At 40.8% G+C, this 24,848-nt stretch overlaps 1 protein-coding gene and 1 pseudogene across 1 annotated transcript in view; both read right to left on the bottom strand.

The window, feature by feature from the left end:
- KCMF1 (potassium channel modulatory factor 1) overlaps positions 1–24,848 on the bottom strand; it is an 83,386-nt gene that overhangs the window by 12,469 nt on the left and 46,069 nt on the right. The window contains exons 3-4 of the mRNA XM_088841326.1: positions 18,182–18,321; positions 2,337–2,438 (exon numbers count right to left, since the gene is read on the bottom strand). Of these exons, the coding sequence (XP_088697452.1) occupies positions 2,337–2,438; positions 18,182–18,321 (242 nt within the window). The remainder of the gene's footprint in view (positions 1–2,336; positions 2,439–18,181; positions 18,322–24,848) is intronic.
- Positions 20,345–20,874, bottom strand: LOC129539935 (ubiquitin-ribosomal protein eS31 fusion protein pseudogene; annotated as a pseudogene).

The raw sequence follows: 24,848 nt of genomic DNA, 5'->3' as shown, positions 1-24,848 counted from the left end.
AGCATTTTCCATTTTGTATGAAAGCACCCTCGTGAACACTTGTAACCTGGTCAAATTATCTTCAGTTCAGTTCAGTCACTCAGTCGTGTCTGACTCTTTGCGACCCCATGAATCACAACACGCCAGGCCTCCCTGTCCATCACCAACTCCCGGAGTTCACTCAAACTCATGTCCATCGAGTCGGTGATGCCATCCAGCCATCTCATTCTCTGTCGTCCCCGTCTCCTCCCACCCCCAATCCCTCCCAGCATCAGAGTCTTTTCCAGTGAGTCAACTCTTCACATGAAGTGGCCAATGTATTGGAGTTTCAGCTTTAGCATCAGTCCTTCCAATGAACACCCAGGATTGATCTCCTTTAGAATGGACTGGTTGGATCTCCTTGCAGTCCAAGGGACTCTCAAGAGTCTTCTCCAGCACCACAGTTCAAAAGCATCAATTCCTCAGCACTCAGCTTTCTTCACAGTCCAACTCTCACATCCATACATGACTACGGGAAAAACCATAGCCTTGACTAGATGGACCTTGGTTGGCAAAGTAATGTCTCTGCTTTTTAATATGCTATCTAGGTTAGTCATAACTTTCCTTTCAAGGAGTAAGCGTCTTTTAATTTCATGGCTGCAATCAGCATCCGAAGTGATTATGGAGCCCAAAAAAATAAAGTCTGACACTGCTTCCACTGTTTCCCCATCTATTTCCCATGAAGTGATGGGACCAGATGCCATGATCTTAGTTTTCTGAAGGCTGAGCTTCAAGCCAAACTTTTCACTCTCCTCTTTCACTTTCATTAAGAGGCCTTTGAGTCCCTCTTCACTTTCTGCCATAAGGGTGGTGTTACCTGCATATCTGAGGTTATTGATATTTCTCCCAGCAATCCTGATTCCAGCTTGTGCTTCTTCCAGATCAGCGTTCCTCATGATGTACTCTGCATATAAGTTAAATAAGCAGGGTGACAATATACAACCTTGATGTACTCCTTTTCCTATTTGGAACCAGTCTGTTGTTCCATGTCCAGTTCTAACTGTTGCTTCCTGACTTGCACACAGGTTTCTCAAGAAGCAGGTCAGGTGGTCTGGTATTCCCATCTCTTTCAGAATGTTCCACAGTTTATTGTGATCCACACAGTCCAAGGCTTTGGCATAGTCAATGAAGCAGAAATAGATGTTTTTCTGGAACTCTCTTGCTTTCTCCATGATCCAGCAGATGTTGGCAATTTGATCCCTGGTGCCTCTGCCTTTTCTAAAACCTGCTTGAACATCTGGAAGTTCACAGTTCACATATTGCTGAAGCCTGGCTTGGAGAATTTTGAGCATGACTTTACTAGCGTGTGAGATGAGTGCAATTGTGTGGTAGTTTGAGCATTCTTTGGCATTCCTTTTCTTTGGGATTGGGATGAAGACTGACCTTTTCCAGTCCTGTGGCCACTGCTGAGTTTTCCAAATTTGCTGGCATATTGAGTACAGCACTTTCACAGCATCATCTTTCAGGATTTGAAATAGCTCAAGTGGAATTCCATCGCCTCCACTAGCTTTGTTCGTAGTGATGCTCTCTAAGGCCCACTTGACTTCACATTCCAAGATGTCTGGTTCCAGGTGAGTGATCACGCCATCGTGATTATCTTCTTTGTGAAGATCTTTTTTGTACAGTTCTTCTGTGTATTCCTGCCACCTCTTCTTAATATCTTCTGCTTCTGTTAGGTCCATACCATTTCTGTCCTTTATCGAGCCCATCTTTGCATGAAATGTTCCTTTGATATCTCTAATTTTCTTGAAGATATCTCTTGTTTTTCCTATTCTGTTGTTTTCCTCTATTTCTTTGCATTGATCACTGAGGAAGGCTTTCTTATCTCTCCTTGCTATTCTTTGGAACTCTGCATTCAGATGCTTATATCTTTCCTTTTCTCCTTTGCTTTTAGCTTCTCTTCTTTTCACAGCTATTTGTAAGGCCTCCTCAGACAGCCATTTTGCTTTTTTGCATTTCTTTTCCATGGGGATGGTCTTGGTCCCTGTCTCCTGTACAATGTCACGAACCTCCGTCCATAGTTCATCAGGCACTCTATCTATCAAATTGTCTTAAAAAAATAATAAACCTGATGGCAAAGAACCGAAGATAATGAGCAAGTGAATTTCACTTACTGAGCATTTTTCATGTAATGGTCACAGCGTGGAAAAAGAGAAATAAGAAATTGCACCTCAACGCCGTATCATTTTTAGGAAAATGGCAAATCAACTAAGATAATTCAGAGGTTAGTTTTTTCCTTGGGAATACTGCCCTTAAAAGTCATCACAATGACAAAAGTTGCAAACAACTTTTTCCCTTGTTGCATCTCAAAAGGATATTAAATCTCTAGGGGCTCTGTGTTCAAGTGTAAGATGAGCTGCAAAGTCATCCGTGACATGATTAGGATCGCCTCCAGGTAACGCTGCACATATTGGACAAATCTGAAATGAAAGTAGAGAAAGCAGATTTACTTATCAATGAACATTGATCAGGTATCTTTCTGGATGAATATTTTATTGTAATTTTTACCTTGACCAGGTTTTAACCAGGCAAAAATACAGCAGATCCCGAACTAGTGTACAGCGTGGAGGCTGAACAAGAGCCACAGGCCTGAATGTGGTGACTTTCCACTGAAGCAGACCATTTGTCAGGGTCAGACAGACAATTCTAAACACACAGGTCAAATCGGAGCTCTGGCAAATTCGTCTGCTGATCTAGCAAAATATTTTACATAAAAAGTTTTTCAGTGTGCCATTTAGTGCACGTTCATTTCTAAGTCCTGAGTGACTGGTAAATGCTGAGACATAATCTTCCCTAAAGTAACCTAGACTCAAGGGCCAATCACCAAACAAGACAGCACAGCTATTATTAAAAATGCAACTGTACAAATTTAAACACTCTGAACGTGGTATAGTAAGACAGACAATGACAAATATGCTCTATTCATTCATGAATGGACTTCTAAGAGGGGAAAGGAGGTAGAGATACTTTTTAGAACTTTATTTCCCAGAGGGATGGGAGGCAGGACAAACGCTTGTGATCAGAGCAGAGGAGGCTTGAGAGGTTGGGAGTGTGGTTTCTGAAACAGCAGTTTCAACAGAGGTGGTAAAATAGGATGCAGAAGGGAAGGACAGAAAGAATGTGGAATTTTCAGGGTTGAAGCCCTTACTTTTTCAGAAATCCAACTGGACAGATGATGGCCTAAAAGTGGGAGCCAAGCCCTGAAGTATCAACTTCAACCTCAAAGAACAGAGCCAAGATGGAAGGTCTGAGCTAAGGAGCACAACCAAAGGGAGCCCCAGGACCTGGACGGTGGAAGGTTTTGGCCTGTGCCCCTCCAGGGACAGGGGAGCTGAGGGTAGGATATGAGATTCAACTTTGACATTGCATATGTCATATGCCATCTTATATGTCATATGTTCTTTAACTGGGAGTGAAACCAGGCACCTGACTGCAGGCTCACTGTAGAGTGGCAAAGGAGAGATGCTGGAGAGGAGGTGGCAGGAGAAAGGTGAGACCTGAAGACAGTACTGGGATATGGGAGAAGCCAAACTAGTCTGATTCCCAGAGTCTGAGCAAACACAAATCCCTGTCTCTCATAACTTGAAATCGGGAGTCCCGGAGACTGTTGTGATACAGTTCCTCCTAATGTGCAAACAGTCAGCTGTTCTGATGATCTGCCTCAGGACTCTGAGAAACAGCCTCAAGAAGACCTAAAGAGGCTCAGGAAAAAAACACTGAAGCACGACAGTGTGCAAAAGAAGGAGAGAGGTCATGATGGAATGTACCTCTGAGGCAAAGGTGAGAAAGAAGCAGACAGACATGCTTATGCTTTTTCCAGAAGATGCCAGAAAGGTGGTCATTTTTTCTGTGTCAGAGAGAAAAGCAACTAGATCTGTTTATGTTTACAGATAATCAACTCTCTCCTTACCAGAAAGTTGGCTTTTACTGTGTAGCTTCCTGTGCTGTGTGACACTGTGGGGTAGAGTCTGATATACTTATTTTACTTTTCACACTTTTCTGCCTTGTCTATAGACTGTAAACTCTTTTAGAAATGCAGGACAGTGTGATTTCTTTCTTTGTGGGAACTGTGACCAGATTTGTTAAAAACAAAAAGATCGACATGGTTTAGACAAGCAAAAACAATCTCCAGTTGCACGTATAAGATTTTTATCCAAAGAGAAAATAAAGGAAGGCATCTTCCTTCTAAGGTACTTCCCTTTAGATTGGCCTTTGGATAAACTCTATGCATAACCTGAACTGCACAAAGAAGACGGCTACAGAAGTTGCAGTCCTCTGATGATGCAAGTAAATGGACTGAGCTGAGAAAAGTCTCCTTGAGAACATGCCTTCCTGGAAGGAAGACAGAATGGGGAAGCACAGATACCAAACATCCTAGGAATGTCCTAGTAAGACTGATAATCTGCAAACCAGAAAGGTACCCTTGAGTTAGAGATGTAAAACAGAAAGAAAAATCAAGATCCTTCCATTTACTACTGTCTGTGAATTTCAGTTCTGTGACTTAGAATCTTTTAGATTTTACTATAGGGATAAGGCAGGATGAAGGTATACAGATCGCTCCATCCAGAGACAAATAAAACAGAAACAAACACTTCCTAGTAATCGGGGGTAAAGGATCACTGGGGTGGAAGGGCCACCTAGCTCGGCAGCCGGCACAGGAGAATCAGGAGACTAGATGAGAACCAAGTGGAAGATGCTGCCACCCTTGGGTCACATGAAGTTAACTCAAATGAGGACCTGGAAGGGAAAATGAAGTGTTGATGGGACCAGAGGCCCGGTCACCTTGCAAGTTTTTACATTTTATACTGAGCAAGCGAATTCATGTTTCAGGATAAAAACTTTGGTAACTCAAGGTTGTACTTTCTGAGACAATGCAGGGAACAAGAGGAAGAGGGAAAAACAAGAGTGAGGTGGGGCAGGAGGAACAGAGCTGTGGTGAGAATGGCAAGAGGCAGGGGCGCAAATGCAGCATATCTCTGAGTGCATCTTGACGTCCCCAAGACAGCACCGAGTATTATTTACAAGACAGGCAAATTCCACACAGAGGATAAGCTACTGACCCTAAAATCATGAGTCTGTCAACACTGATATTTATCATAATTCTACTGCCACGTGTTACAGAAGTAACTATCACTAGGACAAGAAAAGTCCATTAATTTACATTAACTCAAAATTATGACCATTAACACTGTAAATCAACTATACTTTAATAAAATACAATTTTTAAAAAAATCACAACAATTTGCTGACATTAAGGCTGACTGAATTGGCCTGAGTGTTTCCTAAACTCGGCTAAGGATATCATTCATCTGGAGCATTTGTTAAAAATAAGAGCTTCCTAGACCCCTGCCTAGAAAGTGATTCTAGGTTTGAGAATCTGTATTTTGACAAGGATCCCAGTTAGTTTATAATTAGAAAGATTGGTAAACACTGCTTAAATATACAATGGTATTGCAAAATGATACTTACCCTGTTGTGTGAAACACCAAATGTTGTCCCCTGCTACCCTCCCCCACCTCCTTATTCACAAACGTCCTTGATATTCTCAGTCTTTGCTTTCCCTTGAGTCTTCCCCTTCCGCTTCATCCTGCCACTGAGAGTCACCATCAGTCCTGCTTTTTATCTGCAGCACCTGTGGGAGCCTTTACCAACGTGCTGAGGTAAGACTCCATGCCAAAAACATAACAGAGTTTCCATTTTTCCATATGGTCCCAGTGCATGATGGCCAGCGAGCAACCAGTCAGTACAGATCCCCAACATGGATGGTCACCTGTGTGACCAGTGTCTAGAACACACCTCCTGAAGTCATTAGGTAAAATGCTATAAGTCACTACTGAACTTACAAACGGCAACCCACTCCAGTGTTCTTGCCTGGAGAATCCCAGGGACGGTGGTGCCTGGTGCGCTGCCATCTATGGGGTCGCATGGAGTCGGACACGATTGAAGCGACTTAGCAGCAGCAGCAGCAGAACTTACAAAACCTTTCCCCCTATGACAGGTTCAGTTCAGTTCAGTTCAGTCGTGTCCGACTCTCCGCGACCCCATGAATCACAGCATACCAGGCCTCCCTGTCCATCACCAACTCCCGGAGTTTATGTGCATAAAAAAAATATAAATTCAGCTTGCTTTTAAGCCAGCCCCCACTACAATTAGCAACCAGTCTAAAGCAAGTCTGGATTTCCCCCAGTCTCTTTCTTGAACTGGAACACCCCCTCCAGATGGTGTTCTCTGTCTGGCTCTGTTCAGTGCTTTAAAACAAGAGAGGAAGAGTTAAGTTCCTATAATGTGGTGAGTTCTCTTCCTCTCTCCCTCCCCTTTTTTGGATAGACTTCACAATATGTTTTTTTGGCCCGTTTTGTTTACTGCTACAGAAAAATGCACTAAAAAAACCTGTTTATGATACAGCATATAACCTGGAACCTAGACTGCAGCATTAGAGAAACTGGTCTTTCACCAAATCACTCAGCACCTGCTGAGGAGCCAGGCTGCTTCTTCACCAGCAGGACGATCCACTTTGATGCACCATCTTCCCAGACCCCTCGACTCTGCCCTTCATCTCAGATCCTGGGACACCATCCTTCTTCTCAACAGCAAATGCCTTAAGTGAAATAACCTCCTTGGCAATCAGCACTTCTTGACTAGGTTTCTGGATCACAAGCTTGATTTCTTTTTCTGTTCTAATTTTAGATCCATGAGAAACATTTTCCTCTTGAGAATATGGGTTTAAAGGCTGTGATTTCCCTACATCATCTTCTACTATTACTTTCTGAAGACACTGGATGTCTGAGGCATCATTTTTCTGATGATTATGCTCCTATAACAGGGAGCAAACACTTCAGGGTAAATTCTACCCTTTCTGGATTCATATTCATCCACATAATCATTATGCTTAAGTTCATCATGTTTCAAAAGAACTACAGGATCAAAACCTACTATCCTTGCCTTCCCAATTGAGAGCTGAAATGGCATGAGGGTAGAGAAAGGTCACTCCTTGGTACTGGGGCAAACACTTCTACTCACTGTCCACCAGGCCAAGTGGACAAATACTCTGGTTTTAAAGGTTCTCTACTATCTGGCCCCATTTGGCGCACCCCAGTCCGCAACAATCAATGACTTTCTATCCTCTCCACCTACCATGTTCTTCCTATCACTGAATCCTGGTTCATGTCTCTTCCCTCCAAGTAATGCCATTCCTTCCCATTCTGTCCACTTTTTGAAATAACACCCATTCTCAAGGGCTACCTAAATTCACAAAATCCTGGCTCCTTCTGGCATTTTTCCCCTGTTGTGTCAGAAAAGCCAGTCTGCTTTTTAGACATGCCATAAGGTGCATGTGGGTAGAGGCCGTGTTTTAAGTTTACTATGCCGACAGACTTCCCTGGTGGCTCACACAGTAAAGTGTCTGCCCACAATGCAGGAGACCCGGGCCTGATCCCCGGGTCGGGAAGATCTCCTGGAGAAGGAAATGGCAACCACTCCAGTATTCCCGCCTGGAAAATCCCCTGGACAGAGGAGCCGCTTAGGCTGCAATCCATGGGGTTGCAAAGAGTCGGACACGACTGAGCAACTTCACTTTCACTTTCATGCTGACAGCCATCGGGCTTTATACTCCCAGAATCTGACGCCTTCAGAATGCACTACTTCACATGACGTGTTAGAAGCAATGCTCCTGGGTAATCCTTGGAGAGACACAAGAACATACAAGGACATACAGTGTCTTTAGTAAGACCAGCAGATGCTTCCCTGTCCACGCTGTCCTTAGTAACCGACCCAGCCATGACCTAGAACAGCCTTTCTTCTGACATCATCCGTCTGGGGGCACAGAAGTGGAGTAAAGTAAATACTGTGTTTTATCGGTTTCCTCAATTAGGGCTAACAGCTCAGTTAATTTTTACTCAGGCACCCCTACTGTTTCTCATACACAAGGCCTTCTGCAGCCCCTGCCCCATGTTTCCCTGTCATTTCTTGAAAACTCCTTTTCCATTCTTCATTCCTTTATTACAGCTGTGAGTCAACTTACGAAGTTAATCATGGTTGAAAAGATCACAAGTAATACCCTTGTCCCTGAGGAGTGACAAGTTCTAAAGCAAAATCAAAGTGCAGTGAAGAAGTTGTCTGCTGCCATAACTCTACTGTCTTCAGAAAAGCTCTGCTTATTTCTTCTTTGTGTAAATGTGCTTTCCTTCCAGTAATAAGACAAGAAAGAACACATAATTCTCCTGTGTTAATACTACACTAACTTTCTAGCATAACGTTACTTAGGCCTTCCCAAACTAACTGTGAAATCAAAGTTCACTTCATGAAAAAAACAAAAAGAAAAGTTCACCACTTGACGTGTTCTGCCAACTTATATGTTTATCATGTGCTGAGTTCCAAACCAGGGGTCTAAAGGACATTTAAAAAAATAGCCTCTTTTAACAGTTGGTGTGGGTCTTCCTTTTTTAAAAATATATAGAGACAGATTATGTAGTAAATTCAAATAAAATATTTAAGTAAAGCCTTGTGTGTGTCATTTAAGATAGGGGCAACTCCTGAAGCGCAATAAGCACACTTCTTTCTGTGCTGCTCTTTTCAGTTCAGTTCAGTTGCTCAGTCGTGTCCGACTCTCCGTGACCCCATGAATCACAGCACACCAGGCCTCCCTGTCCATCACCAACTCCCGGAGTTTACTCAAACTCATGTCCATCGAGTCGGTGATGCCATCCAGCCATCTCATTCTCTGTCGTCCCCTTCTCCTCCCGCCCCCAATCCTTCCCAGCATCAGAGTCTTTTCCAGTGAGTCAACTCGTTGCATGAGGTGGCCAAAGTAGTGGAGTTTCAGCTTTAGCATCAGTCCTTCCAATGAACACCCAGGACTGATCTCCTTTAGAATGGACTGGTTGGATCTCCTTGCAGTCCAAGGGATGCTCAAGAGTCTTCTCCAGCACCACAGTTCAAAAGTATCAATTCTTCGGCGATCAGCTTTCTTCACAGTCCAGCTCATTTCCATTAAGTTAAAGGACTTCTGCTGTGAAGTCCAGATAAGCAGGTAAAGTTGAAGTTCTGACTGGTTATATTTGTTATACTGTATAGTTTTGCTACATGGATTAACCAGTTAAGTATTTACTTACAATTTATGTACAATTTATGTACTTCGAGAGAAGGGCCCAGAGGTTTCTTTGCCCATGAAGCACAGATTTTCCATGTTTTTTATCTTCTTAAAGCAAAACTTCACCCTTCAGTCTTATTTTCAATTTATATCTGGGGCTTCCCAGGTGGTGATAGTGGTAAAGAATCCGTCTGCCAATGCAGGAGATATAAGAGACAGAGGTTTGATCTCTGGGCTGGGAAGATCCCCTGGAGAACAGCATGACAATCCACTCCAGTTTTTTGCCTGGAGAATCCCCATGGACAGAGGAGCCTGGTGGGCTACAGTCCATGGGATCACAGAGTCGGACACGACTAAGCATTTGAGCAGCATGTCTGGGACACAATTCGCGTCTTCCTTTTTAAGGGGCTCTTAAATTCACCTCTGGAAATAACCTAGGCTTATTCTGTAAGGTAGATTTTCTGGTCATCTGCAGTACAATGGGGGTGTTTCTGGTTTTGTTTTTATTTATTTGGTTGTGCAGGATCTTTACTGATGCATGTGGGATTTAGTTTCCCAACCAGGAATTGAACTCTGGTTCCCTCATTGGGAGCACAGGGTCTTAACCACTGGACCACCAGGGAAGTCCCCAGTGGGGGTGTTTTTAACAATGTTTCTTTTACTGAAAAGTGATGATCCTGGAGAAGCTATTAGAATTTAAAACCATGACACACAAAACCCCTTACATATATTACATTTTAATCCTCATACAAAAAACAGAATTGATATTCTACTGAGCTAACAATTGCTAAGGCTAACTGATAACTCCAGGGTTTTGGCTTTCTTGCCAACTTAAAAGTAGTTTATCTTATCAAAACTGCAGATATAATGAAAATAAGACTGAAGGGTGAAGTTTTGCTTTAAGAAGATACAAAAAGTGGAAAATCTGTGCTACATGGGCAACAAACCTCTGGGCCCTTCTCTAGAAGCGTCTAGCTTGTAGCTACGTGTACCTTAGCCATCTGCCCCACACAGACACAGGTTCTTTCAAGAGCTGAGGGAGCACACTGTTTAACTCAATCATAATCTCGCTTTCTTTGTTGCACTGGACACTCAAATTAATTTATAATTAAGTATGAGCTACTTCATACTGAATTTATTTTTCTCCTCAGTTCTACTTTCCCATTTTAATGCTTGGACTGGGATTATCGCCTGCTTCCAAAGAGCATTTAGAATGTTAGGGAGTTTTTATTAAACATAAAAATTTCCGTTTTCCCTTACATTTTAATCTATGGTTTAAAAGTACTAAATAATTAAAGTTTTGGTTTCAAACATGTTTCCTGACATAAATTTAAATTCTACATGTATATTGATGCGTTGGGAACTCATAAAACTTGAAAAAACATCAATTTAGCAATAATGAAAAATAATTAACTAGTCAGAGCAGTCCCATTTCTTTATCCAGTTCACAGGTCACTCTGAATGTGAGCAATTATGTCCATGAACACTTAGAAGAAAAACCCCAATGTAAACTTCATTGTTGCTTCTTCAGTGGCTCAGTGATAAAGAATTCACCTGCCCATGCAGGAGACTTGAGTTTGATCTCTGGGATGGGAAGATCCCTGGAGAAGGAAATGGCAAAACACTCTGGTATTCTTGCCTCGAAAATTCCTGGAGAGAGGAACCTGGTGGGTTACAGTCCATGGGGCTGCAGAGTCGGACATGACTTAGCGACTAAACAACAAAGCTTTACTGTTTCCATCCATCCTGGGGTAAGCTACATATTTCACCTGCAGGCTTACAGAAAGAAAAGGAAAGAGGCATCTCGTGTTGTTCAGTGGTGTTGGTAAGCACCTTCGAGCCACAGGGGGACAGGTACAGGGAGGCTGAACCCAAAGCCAGAGACAATTTTAGTGAAAACTCACAAATGAGTCTACCTAAGTTAGTTAGGGTTTATATTGCTTATAATGAGTTTAAATTAGAGTCTGACAATGACAGAAGCTCTGTAGGCTCCTCTTCTCCAGAGCTTAATGATGTCAAGTGAGACTGAGTCTGGTAGTATTTCCTAGAAAAACAACATCTCAGCTGTGAATACCAAGATTGGCATCTTAAAATAATTTCCTTAACCAGTTCTTTTTTTTTTTTAACCTGAGGAGCACATTGGGAAAAGAAGGGGTACCAGGAGAAGAAGAGACAAGGTGGAAAAGTGCTTAAGAAAAAACTTCCAAGCTACCTTACAATTTGCCAACAGCTGTCAGGGGCTCCCATCTTTAATTTATACCACACTTTCCACACATTTTTCTGCATGCCTTCCGAAAAGAAACTCCATTACTATGCACTACCTTGAAATTAGCTGTTTGGACAAACCAGTGTTTCACAGGACAAAGAAGAAATCAAACCAGTGGCCAAAGAAAAAAAGAACCCAAAACTAATGTCTCTACATGCGCTGCTCTCTTCCCAGCACTCCCCTTCATACCGGGTGCTTTTCCCATTCTGAAAACAGCCTACTCACCTCCCCTATGGGAGTTTATTTCAACACAGGGAAGGTACAGAGCAAAAAAAAAAAAAAAAAAACCTACCCATGGTAACAACATACTCCAAAATACTAGGCATGACACTTTCTTGGAAAAGCTATCATCATCTGATTCTCATAATATTTTAAAAGACTCCCCTTCTGGTTTTCACATCACCTAAAGGAACTAATTTCTCATAGAAACATCCTTTAAAATATCGTGACACCCATATAGATTGAATTATCCTAGAACAACCTAGAATCCCCAACACGCCTCCTATCATTTCCTCCCTGCTATCAGTATCAACTCAAAAATCTACTGGGAACCAATGGTTACATCACCCTCTGTTGTTGTTCAGTCGTTCAGTTGTCTGACTCTGCGACCCCACGGACGGCGGCACACCAGGCTTCCAGTCCTTCACCATCTCCTGGAGCTTGCTCAAACTCATGTCCACTAAGTCCGTGATTCAATCCAACCATCTGGTCCTCTGTCGTCCCCTTCTCCTCCAGCCTTCAATCTCTCCTAGCATCAGGGTCTTTTCTAATGAGAAAGACCAACTCTTCACATCAGTTGGCCGAAGTATTGGATTTTCAGCTTCAGTATCAGTCCTTCCAATGAATATTCAGGGTTGATTTCCTTTAGGATTGACTGGTTTGATCTCCATGCAGTCCAAGGTATTCTCAAGAGTCCCCTCTATAGTCCAAAAGCATCAATTCTTTGACGTTCAGTCTTCTTTATGGTCCAACTCTCACATCCATCACTACTGGAAAAACCATAGCCTTGACTAGATCGACCTTTGTTGGCACAGTAATGTCTCTGCTTTTTAATATGCTGTCTAGGCTGACCATAGTTTTTCTTCCAAGGAGCAAGCGTCTTTTAATTTCATTGCTACAGTCACCATCTGCAGTGATTTTGGAGCCCAAGAAAATAGTCTGACACTGTTTCCACTATTTGCCCATCTATTTGCCATGAAGTGATGGGACCAGATGCCATGATCTTCGTTTTTGAATGTCAAGTTTTAAGGCAGCCTTTTCACTCTCTTCTTTCACTTTCATCAAGGCTCTTCAGTTCCTCTTTGCTTTCCACCATAAGGTTGCTGTCATCTGCATATATGATGTTATTGGTATTTCTCCTGGCAATCTTGATTCCAGCCTGTGCCTCATCCAGCCCAGCATTTCACATGATGTACTCTGCATATGAGTTAAATAAATAAGTAGGGTGACAATATACAGCCTTGATGTACTCCTTTTGGAACCAGTCCATTGTTCCATGTCTGGTACTAAATGTTGCTTCTTGACCTGCATACAGGTTTCTCAGGAGGCAGGTAAGATGGTCTGGTATTCCTGTCTCCTGAAGAACTGTCCATAGTCTATTGTGATCTACACAGTCAAAGGCTTTAGTGTAGTCAATGAAGCAGAAGTGTATGTTTTTCTGGAATTCTCTTGCTTTTTCAACGATCCAACAGATGCTGGCAATTTGATTTCTGGTTCCTTAGCCTTTTCTAAATCCAGTTTGAACATCTAGGAGTTTGTGGTTCACATACTGCTGAAGCCTAGCTTGCAGAATTTTAAGCATTACTTTGCTAGCATGTGAGATGAGTGCAACTGTGTGGTAGTTTGAACAGTCTTTGGCATTGCCCGTCCTTGGGATTAGAATGAAAACTAACCTTTCCCAATCCTGTGGCCACTGCTGAGCAGTTTTCCAAATTTTTTGCCTTGAGAAGTCCATGAACAGTATGAAAAGGCAGAAAGATATCACCCTTAATAAAGTGAGAATATTACTACTGTCTGATTTTAAACAAGTAAATGTGCTCAAAATAACTATTATTAAAAATGTGCAAAGTTAGCCAAAGACTAGAGATAGAAAAAAGTGATTTATAAAATAGAAAGTGTTCTGCATCAAAGGTAATGAAAAGCACAGATGGTAAAAGTACCAAACACCAGTCTTCTGTAATCTAAGCGCAGTTGAGCAGCAGCAAGATAGCTGCCTGCAGCAGAGGTATTTTTCAAGTCCTATGTTAATTCAATAAAATACCATTGTTAGTTCACAGAAAAGCAGACTACGCAAGCAGTAACAGTCAAAGCCTATTTTTAAAACAAAGTGTATTTGGCCTTTAAATGCTTATTTTTCTTGATTACCTGCTTATAAGAGCAAATAGTCAATGATAATATTTAAGGAAACGTACAAGATTGTATCAACAGATTTGTAAAAATTATGGCTTACATCACTATTACTGCTTCTAATAAGGAAATACCTGTGCTGGGAAGTTATCAGCTCTGTATGTCTACATATTAAAATAGTCTTTCAATGAAATATAGATACTACATTGATGGGCAAAATTTAAAAGTCCCATATACAACTAAAAAATATGTAACTTCTTATAGCCCTGATGTATAAACCATATCTGTTACATTATTTCGGTTTGCAGTTTGTTTCATCTAGTATTTTCCTGCCTGTTTAATTTAGGAATCAAACGCATCTAACTGTTTATACACAAAATGCCACAGTGATGCAGGTAATTTCTATTCTGTGCTCTATGGTTCCTTTTAATTGACAACTGTCTAAATATTAAATAAATTATCAGCTGAACAGCTTATTCTGACTCACTAAAAAAAGATTTAAAAGACCTTTTATGTCACCGTGTTTCTGCAAAAGAATAAAACTGTCTAAAGTCTGATTATGGAAAATTTCTAAAATCATTCTTTTTCCTTTATTTTTACTTTTTTATCAAGTTGGTATAAATGGAACACAATACAACCATGCTATTATTACAAAAACATCTAGGTCTTCATTAAAATGGGAGGGGCTGTATCACTTCCATGGATGAAGAGCACCTCAAAGCAAGAGACTGCCCTATGCTCCTTTCTGGAGATGAAGAAAACAAAGGGTAAACCAAATGAAAATCAGAACGTGAAAAGCTTGCAGCAGGGAATACTAGAGAACTGATGCGACTATGAACAGCGTAATATACTGCAACACAGCTTTCTAGAAGTGAGAAGAAAACTTTGGTGAACCCAAAAGTGCTTTTACCTTTTAAAATGTAACATTCTTAATATAAAATGGCAAGAATTTATTAAACAAAGAACTGAAAGATTAATTATATAACATTAATTAGAGGTAAAGGTACATTTCACTTAAAAAACAATAAAAAATAAATAAAAATAAAAAACAATAAAAATCCCTGAAGGCTTTCTAATAAGCTGCAGTGCTAGTCAGCAAAAGTGAGACTTAAGAAAATAATCAGGAATCACACTTAACGTTTTTATGTTCAAGCCTTTCCTACCATGTTTCTTCCACACTCCCTGGCCACCTCCTCAGCAGATCCTTCACGTTTGCAATCCCATTTGACCTCTAGTGCTCACTTCTACTACCAGTTGCTAGATTTTGATAATTACATACTACTTGTTCTTACTTCTTCCCACAACCAAAAACTAGTTAGTTGTCCCAATCTACCTGATTTCATAACTATGACGGTTTTTAAGAACTTTCACTTAACTTCAAAAATCACACTGTTTATCAGATTTGGTGTTTATAAGAAGACTCGAGATTATACCCAATCTGCTTGTAAAATTTTAATCAGCTTCACTATGCATTCTATGTCAGGTGGTGTTTTTCATGATATCTACTTTTGAAGAATCCACCATATCCTCACATCAAAAGCTCAAGGAATCGGAAATTAACCTGAAGAAGGGAGGCCAATCTTGGGTGAGACCTTAGAGTCCCAAGTTGAAAAAATGAGGCAAAAATACAGACAGGGACTACAAAGCTATTAAACTTCCACATACTTTCGTATTAGCTACACCAGGCATCAGTGAACTCTCACTAATGATGAAACATTCGCAGTGATATATCCTCCTGCCCCGAAATGTTCCAAAGGGATGATGGTTAGAGGAGTGAGGTCCCAGAGGATGGTACAAGCTGCTGGTGCAGAGGATAGGTGCAGTAAATGCAGGGGCAAAGAAGGATAGCACACTGAGCATTTACAAAGAAAAATATCAGCAGGAATAGAAAAGGAGATACAGTTATTACGTGACTCTTAATTCCTTACCTACCAGAATGACATGAGTCACTACAGAACTCCAGAATTCAAAAATGTCTGATTTACCATGACTTGGCAAAACAGAGGGAGGGAGGGTGTTGAGAGGGGACACAGAGTAAAATCAGGTGGATATTTACATATAACTGTAACACATCAGAGCGCATAACATGCTTCACATATATACCTAGAGGCATTCAAAATACTTAACTGGCATGTTATCAGCAGTGATCCCTAAGCACAAACCCGGGCAGTATGCCACATGTGGTACACCTGCTGAATGAAGCCCTGGATCTGGAACATGACCTATTTGGTTCAAAGACTCAAGCACGCTTGTACCAAAGATTCTTGTCTGCTTGTTACTTTTCACTTTGAAATGTCTGGTATTCTATGAATGGGAACAGAGGTAGATGCAGAGTTCATGCAGACTAAGAGCTAATGAGGAGGGAGAATTCCTTAAAGTATTCCACAAATACGAATATGAAAAAAATAGTATGGCTACTGCCTTGAGCTATGTTCCCAAAGTTGGGGAACTAAAGCAAGGCATATAATTGAATACAACTTATGAGAGATAGACCACAAAACCACTGTGCAGATGGTATATAATTTTCAAACTATATGTATCAGGTAGGTACAAAGAACTATAAATAAACTGTATTTACTTTCTGGAAAAATAAAGGCAAAGCTGCTGGTGGTTAATTCTCATTTTTAAAAATGAACAATTAGTTTTTCACTCATGGAGAGGACTTTAATTTTTACTGGACTCTCCAATTTTAGATATGGAAAATGGACACACTGTCCTGTCCTAGTGGGGTGATGAAAAGTACAGTACTATACTAGGGTCTATTGGCTAATATAATGATTTTAAGAATGCCGGTTTACAACAGGGAAACCCTGCCTTATTATGATAAATAAATATTAAAATATAACAGAATTTAAACCAAAGAGAAATTATTCCAACTTTTCCACACAACCAGGGTAGAAACGCAGTCAAATCATCATTCTTCCCACTGTTATCTAGGACTGTTCCAGAAGGAAGCAAAATCACCTTTGCAGAATAAAAAGAACAAATTAAGTCAAATGTGACAATAGTGTTCTGAGGTTCCACAAGGTGTAGATGAGAGCACTTATGAGCTGTTAGGAAAATTTGATTTGAGAACTACATAATGGAAATTTACCAACTGTTTGGACTATAAACCTTATAACAACTTTAACATCAAATTAACAGTGTACGTGGCAATAAGAGTGAACCTCACAGGTATAACAGCAGGGCTGTAGCACAGATGGAATACGACAGTGGCTAAGTAGGGATTCTACAACCCAGAGGGGCTCTGGCTGAGCTCAAACATCTGTTTCCGCCTTTAAGTTTCACTTAATTTGTTCTGAGTACGTTCAGGGGCTTCTGCACTGAAGCAGTGTATGGCTGTTTATGTCCAAGCTCTCCAAGTCCCATCCCATATGCCCAGCTCTTCTGGCTCACTCTATCTACTGGTACCAATGGGAAATGAGGGAAGTGGACTCTTTGCGGGTGACGCATCATTTCTTGAAGTTGGAAATATGCTGACTCAGATGTTAGGTAAAATATCTACAATGTTTTCAAGGCCAGACTCTGTGTGTTATTCTGAGTCCCTGGCCACTGGCAAAGATCAAAGTAGGAGGAACTTCTAGGGGCTCAAAGCTTTGACCTATGAAGCAAGAGATATGGTCTGATGAAAACCAAGTAAGGTCAATGATATGTTACAGTGAGATGTGACAGTGGATTACTACTTAATATGTGACTGAAGATTTTAAAATTTCCTTATGAATGTTTCCTTACAGAAGAGAAATCAACCAGGTAGCAAGAATACTATAAAAAGCAATGTGCTGGGCTTCCCTGGTGACTCAGTGGTAAAGAATCCTCCTGCCACTGCAGGAGACACGGGTTTGCTCCCTGGACTGGGAAATCCCACATGCCATGGAACAGCTAAGCCCATGCTCTACAACTACTGGACCTGTGCTCTAGAGCCCAGAAGCCGCCAACTGTTAGGCTCATGCATCACAACTATTGAAGCCTGCGAGCCCTCGAGCCCGTGCTTCACAACAAGAGAAGCCACTGCACTGAGAAGTCCAAGTACCCCAACTAGAGAGTAGCCCCAGCTCGCTGGAACTACAGAAAGGCCCGTGCAGCCACAAAGACACAGCACAGTCATAAATAAATAAATAAATCTTTTTAAAAAAGAGAGTGAGATGTGTGTTTCAAGTCGGGGTTTTTTAAGCCTTTTCACCAATCATTTATTAAAGGCTCCTGAATTTAGTTAAGAAGCCACACTGTGCTTTTAGCAGTAACAGGGAAAGAAAGGCTAGAGGGGACAAGAAGGGGGTACTATCTTATACACATGCAGCTGCCCAGGATGTGTAAAAGTTGCTGTTAAGAGATAACTTTAACAATTATCATGCAAACAGTATCAGTACACTTAGCAGGAGGCAGAACACAGTGACAGGGCTCTATCTTGTGTTAGAAACAATGTACTTTACCGGAGGATTTAGACACAAGGCTGCCTCACTTACCACTTCTGTTGATGTTTCTGCATGTTCAGAAGTAACATGTTCTTGAAGAGATGTCTCCGTATAGCCCATTTTTCCACAATAGGGACAAGTAAAAGACTGTGGCTGCTCTACGGAGAAAGCTTCCCCACCATAGTACAAATCTGAAAAACAGAGTGGAACTGCATTGAGAAATAATTACCAATTTTTTTAAAATACAGAAAAATGTAGCTCAGTCATATCTGACACTTTTGCAACCCCACTGACTGCAGCCCACCAGGCTCCTCTGCCCATGGGATTCTCCCTGGGTTCAATCCCTGAGTCAGGAAGATCCCCTGGAAACGGAGATAGCAACCCACTCCAGTATTCTTGCCTGAAAAATCCCATGGACAGAGAAGCCTGACAGGCTACAGTCCATGGGGTCTCAAACAGTCAGACAAGACGACCACATACACCTATTTTTTTAGTATATCACTTCATTACAAACATCTCATTATTTAGTATGAAACAAATACCTAATTTAGGAGGATAGGATCATTTCTGTGAGAAGGAAAAATGAAAGAAAGGTTATTACATGACAGATTTCTTCGTTCTTTGGGAGATTTTGACTACCTTAAAAATACTTAAACCCATTACGTATATATTGACCATTTATTATATGTACGTAAGACTTGCCAGGTGAATTTGGGGTAGGTGAAGATAAACGCACTTAAAGAAAGAAAGAAAGAAAAGAACAGAACTTCCTTACCTGATAAGGGGCACCTACAAAATCCCCAAGCTGACATCATACTTACTGGTGAAAGGGTGGATGCTTTCCCCTAAGACCAGGAACAAGACAAGAATTGCCACTCTAGCCATTTCTATTCGATATTTTAGTGGAGGCAAGAAGATGAAATGAAAGGCATCCAGATGGAAAGAAAGAAGTAAAACTCTATTAGCAGATGACAGGATCCTGTACATAGAAAATCCTAATGAATCCACTAAAAAACTAGCAGAACTCATAAATGGGCTCAGTGACATTACAGGATACAAGATCTATACCTGGGTGGGGGGACTGGAAGACTAGGATTAATATACACACTACTGTGTATAAAATAGATAACTAATAAGGACCTATTGTATAGCACAGGGAACTCTACTCAATACTCTGTAATGACCTATATAGGAAAAGGATCTAAAAGAGTGGACATATGTATATGCATAACTGATTCATATCTACATACACCTGAAACTAACACAACACTGTAAATCAACTCTTCAATAAAAATAAAAACAAAACAAACAGAAACAGCAGACACAGGAGAAGCTCTAAAAACTGAGACGTGACCTTTTGTAAGAGATATTTACATTATGAGATAAACCTCCATCTGTACCAGGAAGAGAAGAGGTTCAGACTAAACCTCTAGAAACCTCTATCAAAGGAGAGGCAAAGACCTGAATTTACATAACAATTTAACTCTGCAAAACAAAGTTACCCTTGTTTACCTCCCATAACTGGACTCCTTCCCACCCAGCTCCCCCAAATCTTCCTTTGTCTTTAGCTAGAGATGGTATTTAAGATGAAGGCTTGGGCCATTTCAGGGAGTTACTGTTTTCTAGTATACACCCATGTATATAGAAGGTAGAAATGTTACCAAACTTCTGTTAGCTTTTTTTTGTTTTTAATAAAAGATCTATGACAGAAACAAATTGTTTCTCTGTAACTTGGAGTGGGCAATCCAAAACAAAATGTTTTTTAAAATTTCATTTACAATTGCAAAAAGAATAAAACATTTAAAAGTACATTTAACAACAGAAGTGTAAAACTTATCCTTTGATAACTATAAACTTTTGTTGCAAGAAACGAAAGATGACCTAAATAAACAGAAAGACATCCTGCATTAACAGGGTGGCAGATTTACTATCATTGCTTTCCAAACTGATCTACAGATACAAAACAATTCCTATCAAAATCCCAGTTCGTTTCTTTGCATAAATTTGACAAGCTGATTCTAAAATTCACACAAAATTCAAGGAATTGACAACACCCACAGTAAGCGTTTAAGTGAACAAAGCTGGAAGACTCATACTTTATGATTCCAAAGCTCACTATGTAACCGAGACACTTCTGTGTTGGCATGTAGACATACAAGTCAATGAACAGACTGAGAGTCCAGAAATTAAAAGTGACATTTATGGTCAACTCACTTTCTTTTTTTTTTTAGCTCATATCTTTATTAACCAATATACAATTACTTGTCTTCTGGTTTGTTGAAACAATAGGCCAGACAACATTTGCCACAATAATGTCTGTCGAAGTGACTGGCCATAAAAACTCCAGCACCACATTCATCTGAGGGACACTCCCGGCGAAGGCGACTGATTTTGCCATTCTCATCCACCTTATAGTATTTCAGAACAGCCAATTTAACCTTCTTTCTCTTATGCTTGTTCTTCTTGGGAGTGGTGTAAGACTTCTTCTTCCTTTTCTTAGCACCACCACGAAGTCTCAACACTAGATGAAGAGTGGACTCCTTTTGAATGTTGTAGTCAGACAAAGTACGTCCATCTTCCAGTTGCTTGCCAGCAAAGATCAGTCTTTGCTGGTCAGGAGGAATTCCTTCCTTATCCTGGATCTTGGCCTTTACATTTTCTATTGTATCCGAGGGCTCGACTTAGAGAGTGATGGTCTTCCCCGTCAGGGTCTTCACGAAAATCTGCATTTTGGTGGCGGTTCCACCGCAGATGGCAGATCTGAAAGCCAATTGACTTTCTTTTCTAACAGCTTTACTGATATACTTTGACAAATAAAAATTGTATATATTTATAGTATATAGCGATGTTTTGACATATGTGTATACTGTGAAAAGATCACCACAATCAAGCTAATGAACATTTCCACCACCTCTGCACAGTTACCATTGTGTGTGTATGTATATGTGCTGAGAAGATTTGAGATCTATCCTCTTCAAAAATTTCCAGTGCACAATATTGTTAACTACGATCATCCATCATACAACACCATACACCATACAACTATGATCCCTCTTCCAGCAACACAAGAGAAGACTCTACACATGCATATCACCAGGTAGTCAATACCGCAATCAAATTGATTATATTCTTTGCAGCCAAAGATGGAGAAGCTCTATACAGTCAGCAAAGACAAGACTGGGAGCTAACTGTGGCTCAGATCATGAACTCCTTATTGTCAAACTCAGACTTAAACTGAAGATAGTAGGGAAAACCACTAGATCATTCAGGTATGACCTAAATCAAATCCCTGATGATTATATGGTGGAAGTGACAAAAAGATTCAAGGGATTAGATCTGATAGAGTGCCTGAAGAATTGTGGACAGAAGTTCATGACATTGTACAAGAGGCAGTAATCAAGACCATCCCCAAGAAAAAGAAATGCAAGAAGGCAAAATGGCTGTCTGAGGAGGCCTTACAAATAGCTGAGAAAAGAAGAGAAGCTAAAGGCAAAGGGGAAAAGGAAAGATATACCCATTTGAATGCAGAGTTCCAAAGAATAGCAAGGAGAGATAAGAAAGCCTTCCTCAGTGATCAGTGCAAAGAAATAGAAGAAATAATAGAATGGGAAAGACTAGAGCTCTCTTCAAGAAAATTGGAGCTACCAAGGGAACACTTCATGCAAGTGAAAGTAAAGTTGTTCAGTCGTGTCCGACTTTCTGCGACCCCATGGACTGTAGCCCACCAGGCTCTTCTGTCCGTGGGATTTTATAGGCAAGAATACTGGAGTGGGTTGCCATTTCCTTCTCCAGGAGATCTCCCCGACCCAGGGATTAAATCCAGGTCTCCTGCATCATAGGCAGATGCTTTACCATCTGAGCCACCAGGCACAATTAAGGACAGAAATGGTATGGACCTAACAGAAGCAGAAGATATTAAGAAGAGATAGTAAGAATACAAAGAAGAACTATACAAAAAAGATCTTCATGATCCAGATGACCATGACGGTGTGATCATTCACCTAGAGCCAGACATCCTGGAATGCGAAGTCAAGTGGGCCTTAGGAAGCATCCCTAGAAACAAAGCTAGTGGAGGTGATAGAATTCCAGTTGAGCCATTTTAAATCCTAAAAGATGATGCTGTGAAACTGCTGCACTCAATATGCCAGCAAATTTGGAAAACTCAGCAGTGGCCACAGGACTGGGAAAGGTCAGTTTTCATTTCAATCCCAAAGAAAGGCAATGCCAAAGAATGGTCAAACTACCACACAATTGAAATCATCTTGCATGCTAGCAAAGTAATGCTCAAAATTCTTCAAGCCAGGCTTCAGCAATACGTGAACTGTGAACTTCCAGATGTTCAAGCTGGATTTAGAAAAGGCAGAGGAACTAGAGATCAAATTGCCAACATCCACTGGATCATTGAAACAGCAAGAGAGTTCCAGAAAAGCATCTACTTCTGCTTTATTGACTACACCAAAGCCTTTGACTGTGTGGATCCAAACAAACTGTGGAAAATTCTTCAAGAGGTGGGAGTACCAGACCACCTGACCTGCCTCCTGAGAAACCTGTATGTAGGTCAAGAAGCAACAGTTAGAACTGGACATGGAACAACAGACTGGTTCCAAATGGGGAAAGGAGGACGTCAAGGCTGTATATTGTCACCCTGCTTATTTAACTTAAATGCAGAGTACATCATGCGAAATGCCCAGCTGGATGAAGCACAAGCTGGAATCAAATTGCCGAGAGAAATATCAATAACCTCAGATATGCAGATGACACCACCCTTATGGCAGAAAGTGAAGAAGAACTAAAGAGCCTATTGATGAAGGTGAAAGAAGAGAGTGAAAAAGTTGGCTTAAAACTCAACATTCAGAAAACTAAGATCACGGCATCTGGTCCCATCATTTCATGGCAAATAGGGAAACAGTGGAAACAGTGACAGACTTTATTTTCTTGGGCTCCAAAATCACTGCAGATGGTGACTTCAGCCATGAAATTCAGTTCAGTTCAGTTTAGTCGCTCAGTCGTGTCCGACTGTTAGCGACCCCATGAACCTCAGCACGCCAGGCCTCCCTGTCCATCACCAACTCCCGGAGTTCACTCAAACTCATGTCCATCAAGTCGGTGATGCCATCCAGCCACCTCATTCTCTGTCGTCCCCGTCTCTTAAGACGCTTGTTCCTTGGAAGGAAAGTTATGACCAACCTAGACAGCATATTAAAAAGCAGAGACTTTACTTTGCCAACAAAGGTCCATCTAGTCAAAGCTATGGTTTTTCCAGTAGTCATGTATGGATGTGAGATTTGGACTATAAGGAAAGCTGAGCACCGAAGAATTGATGCTTCTGAACTGTGGTATTGGAGAAAACTCCTGAGAGTCTCTTGGACTGAAAGATCAAACCAGTCAATCCTAAAGGAAATGAGTCCTGAATATTCATTGGAAAGACTGATGCTGAAGCTGAAACTCCAATACTTTGGCCACCTGATGTGAAGAAGTGACTCACTGGAGAAGACCCTGATGCTGGGAAAGATTAAAGCCAAGAGGAGAAGGTGACGAAAGAGGATGAGATGGTTGGATGCATCACTGACTCAATGGATGTGAGTTTGAGTAAACTTCAGGAGTTGGTGACGGACAGGGAAGCCTGGAGTGCTGCAGTCGTCACAGAGTTGGACACGACTGAGCAACTGGATTGAATTGAACTGATGATCACTATACACTGTATCTCTAGAACTTACTCATCTTGCATAACAAAACTCTGTACTCTTTGACTAACTTCACCCCATTATCCCCTTCCCTCTAGTCGGCTGATCGGCAACAGGAATGCCAAGACAATTCACTGGGGAGAGGATCTTCTCAATAAATGACACTGGGACAATAGTCATATGCGTGAGAATGAAGCTGGACTTCTACCTCATTCCACGCACAAAAACTAAATCAAAATGGATCAAAGATCTAAATGTCGGTACTAAAATTATAAAACCTTAGAGGAAAACATATTTTTACAACATATTTTTACATCTTCATGATCTTGGATTAGGTGATGGTTTCCTATATATGACATTGGAAGCACAACAAAGGAAATAGACAGATAAACTTGACATTATCAAAATCTAAACTTATGTGCTTTAAAACATACCATTAAGAAAGTGAAAAGACAATCCACAGAATGGGAGAAAATTTCTGCAAATCATTCACCTGTAAAGAACTTATATACAGAATACACAAAGAACTATGAAAACTCAATAATAAAAGACGTATTATCCAATTAAAAAATGGGCAAAGGATTTGAACAGACATTTCTCCAAAGCAGATATGCGGGTGGCTAATCGGCACTAGAAAAGATGGTCAGCAGCATCACTGGCTATCAGAGAAATGCAAATCAAAACCACGAGACACCACCACTTCACATCCACTAAGATGTCTACAGTCAGACAGATAATAACAAGTGTTGACTAGGTAAGAAATTATAGCATGAAACATTTAAAGGTTTTCTTATGCACTGACAGTGCCTTCTAATCAACTGTACAAATAATCTGCTTCTTGATAACTACAGCACGAAGATTTCTGTACTGTTAGCAAGAATAGTCAATTTAAACTTCACTCCTTTACCGAGGCACTCTTTCATTTCACACTTTGTCAGCTGTATTTATTTCTGAATGGCTTTCATAAGCAAACTATAAGAGAAAAAAGTACTTAGAATAAAAAGTAAGATTTGTGTTATTTTTAACGCATTTGG

This window comes from Moschus berezovskii, chromosome 11 (genome assembly GCF_049115385.1).
Source record: "Moschus berezovskii isolate FMDL1 chromosome 11, NW_MosBer_1.0, whole genome shotgun sequence".
In the NCBI taxonomy this organism is placed as follows: domain Eukaryota; kingdom Metazoa; phylum Chordata; class Mammalia; order Artiodactyla; family Moschidae; genus Moschus; species Moschus berezovskii.
The sequence above is the reverse complement of the archived record's forward strand: the minus strand, read 5'-3'. Positions and strand labels throughout refer to the sequence as shown.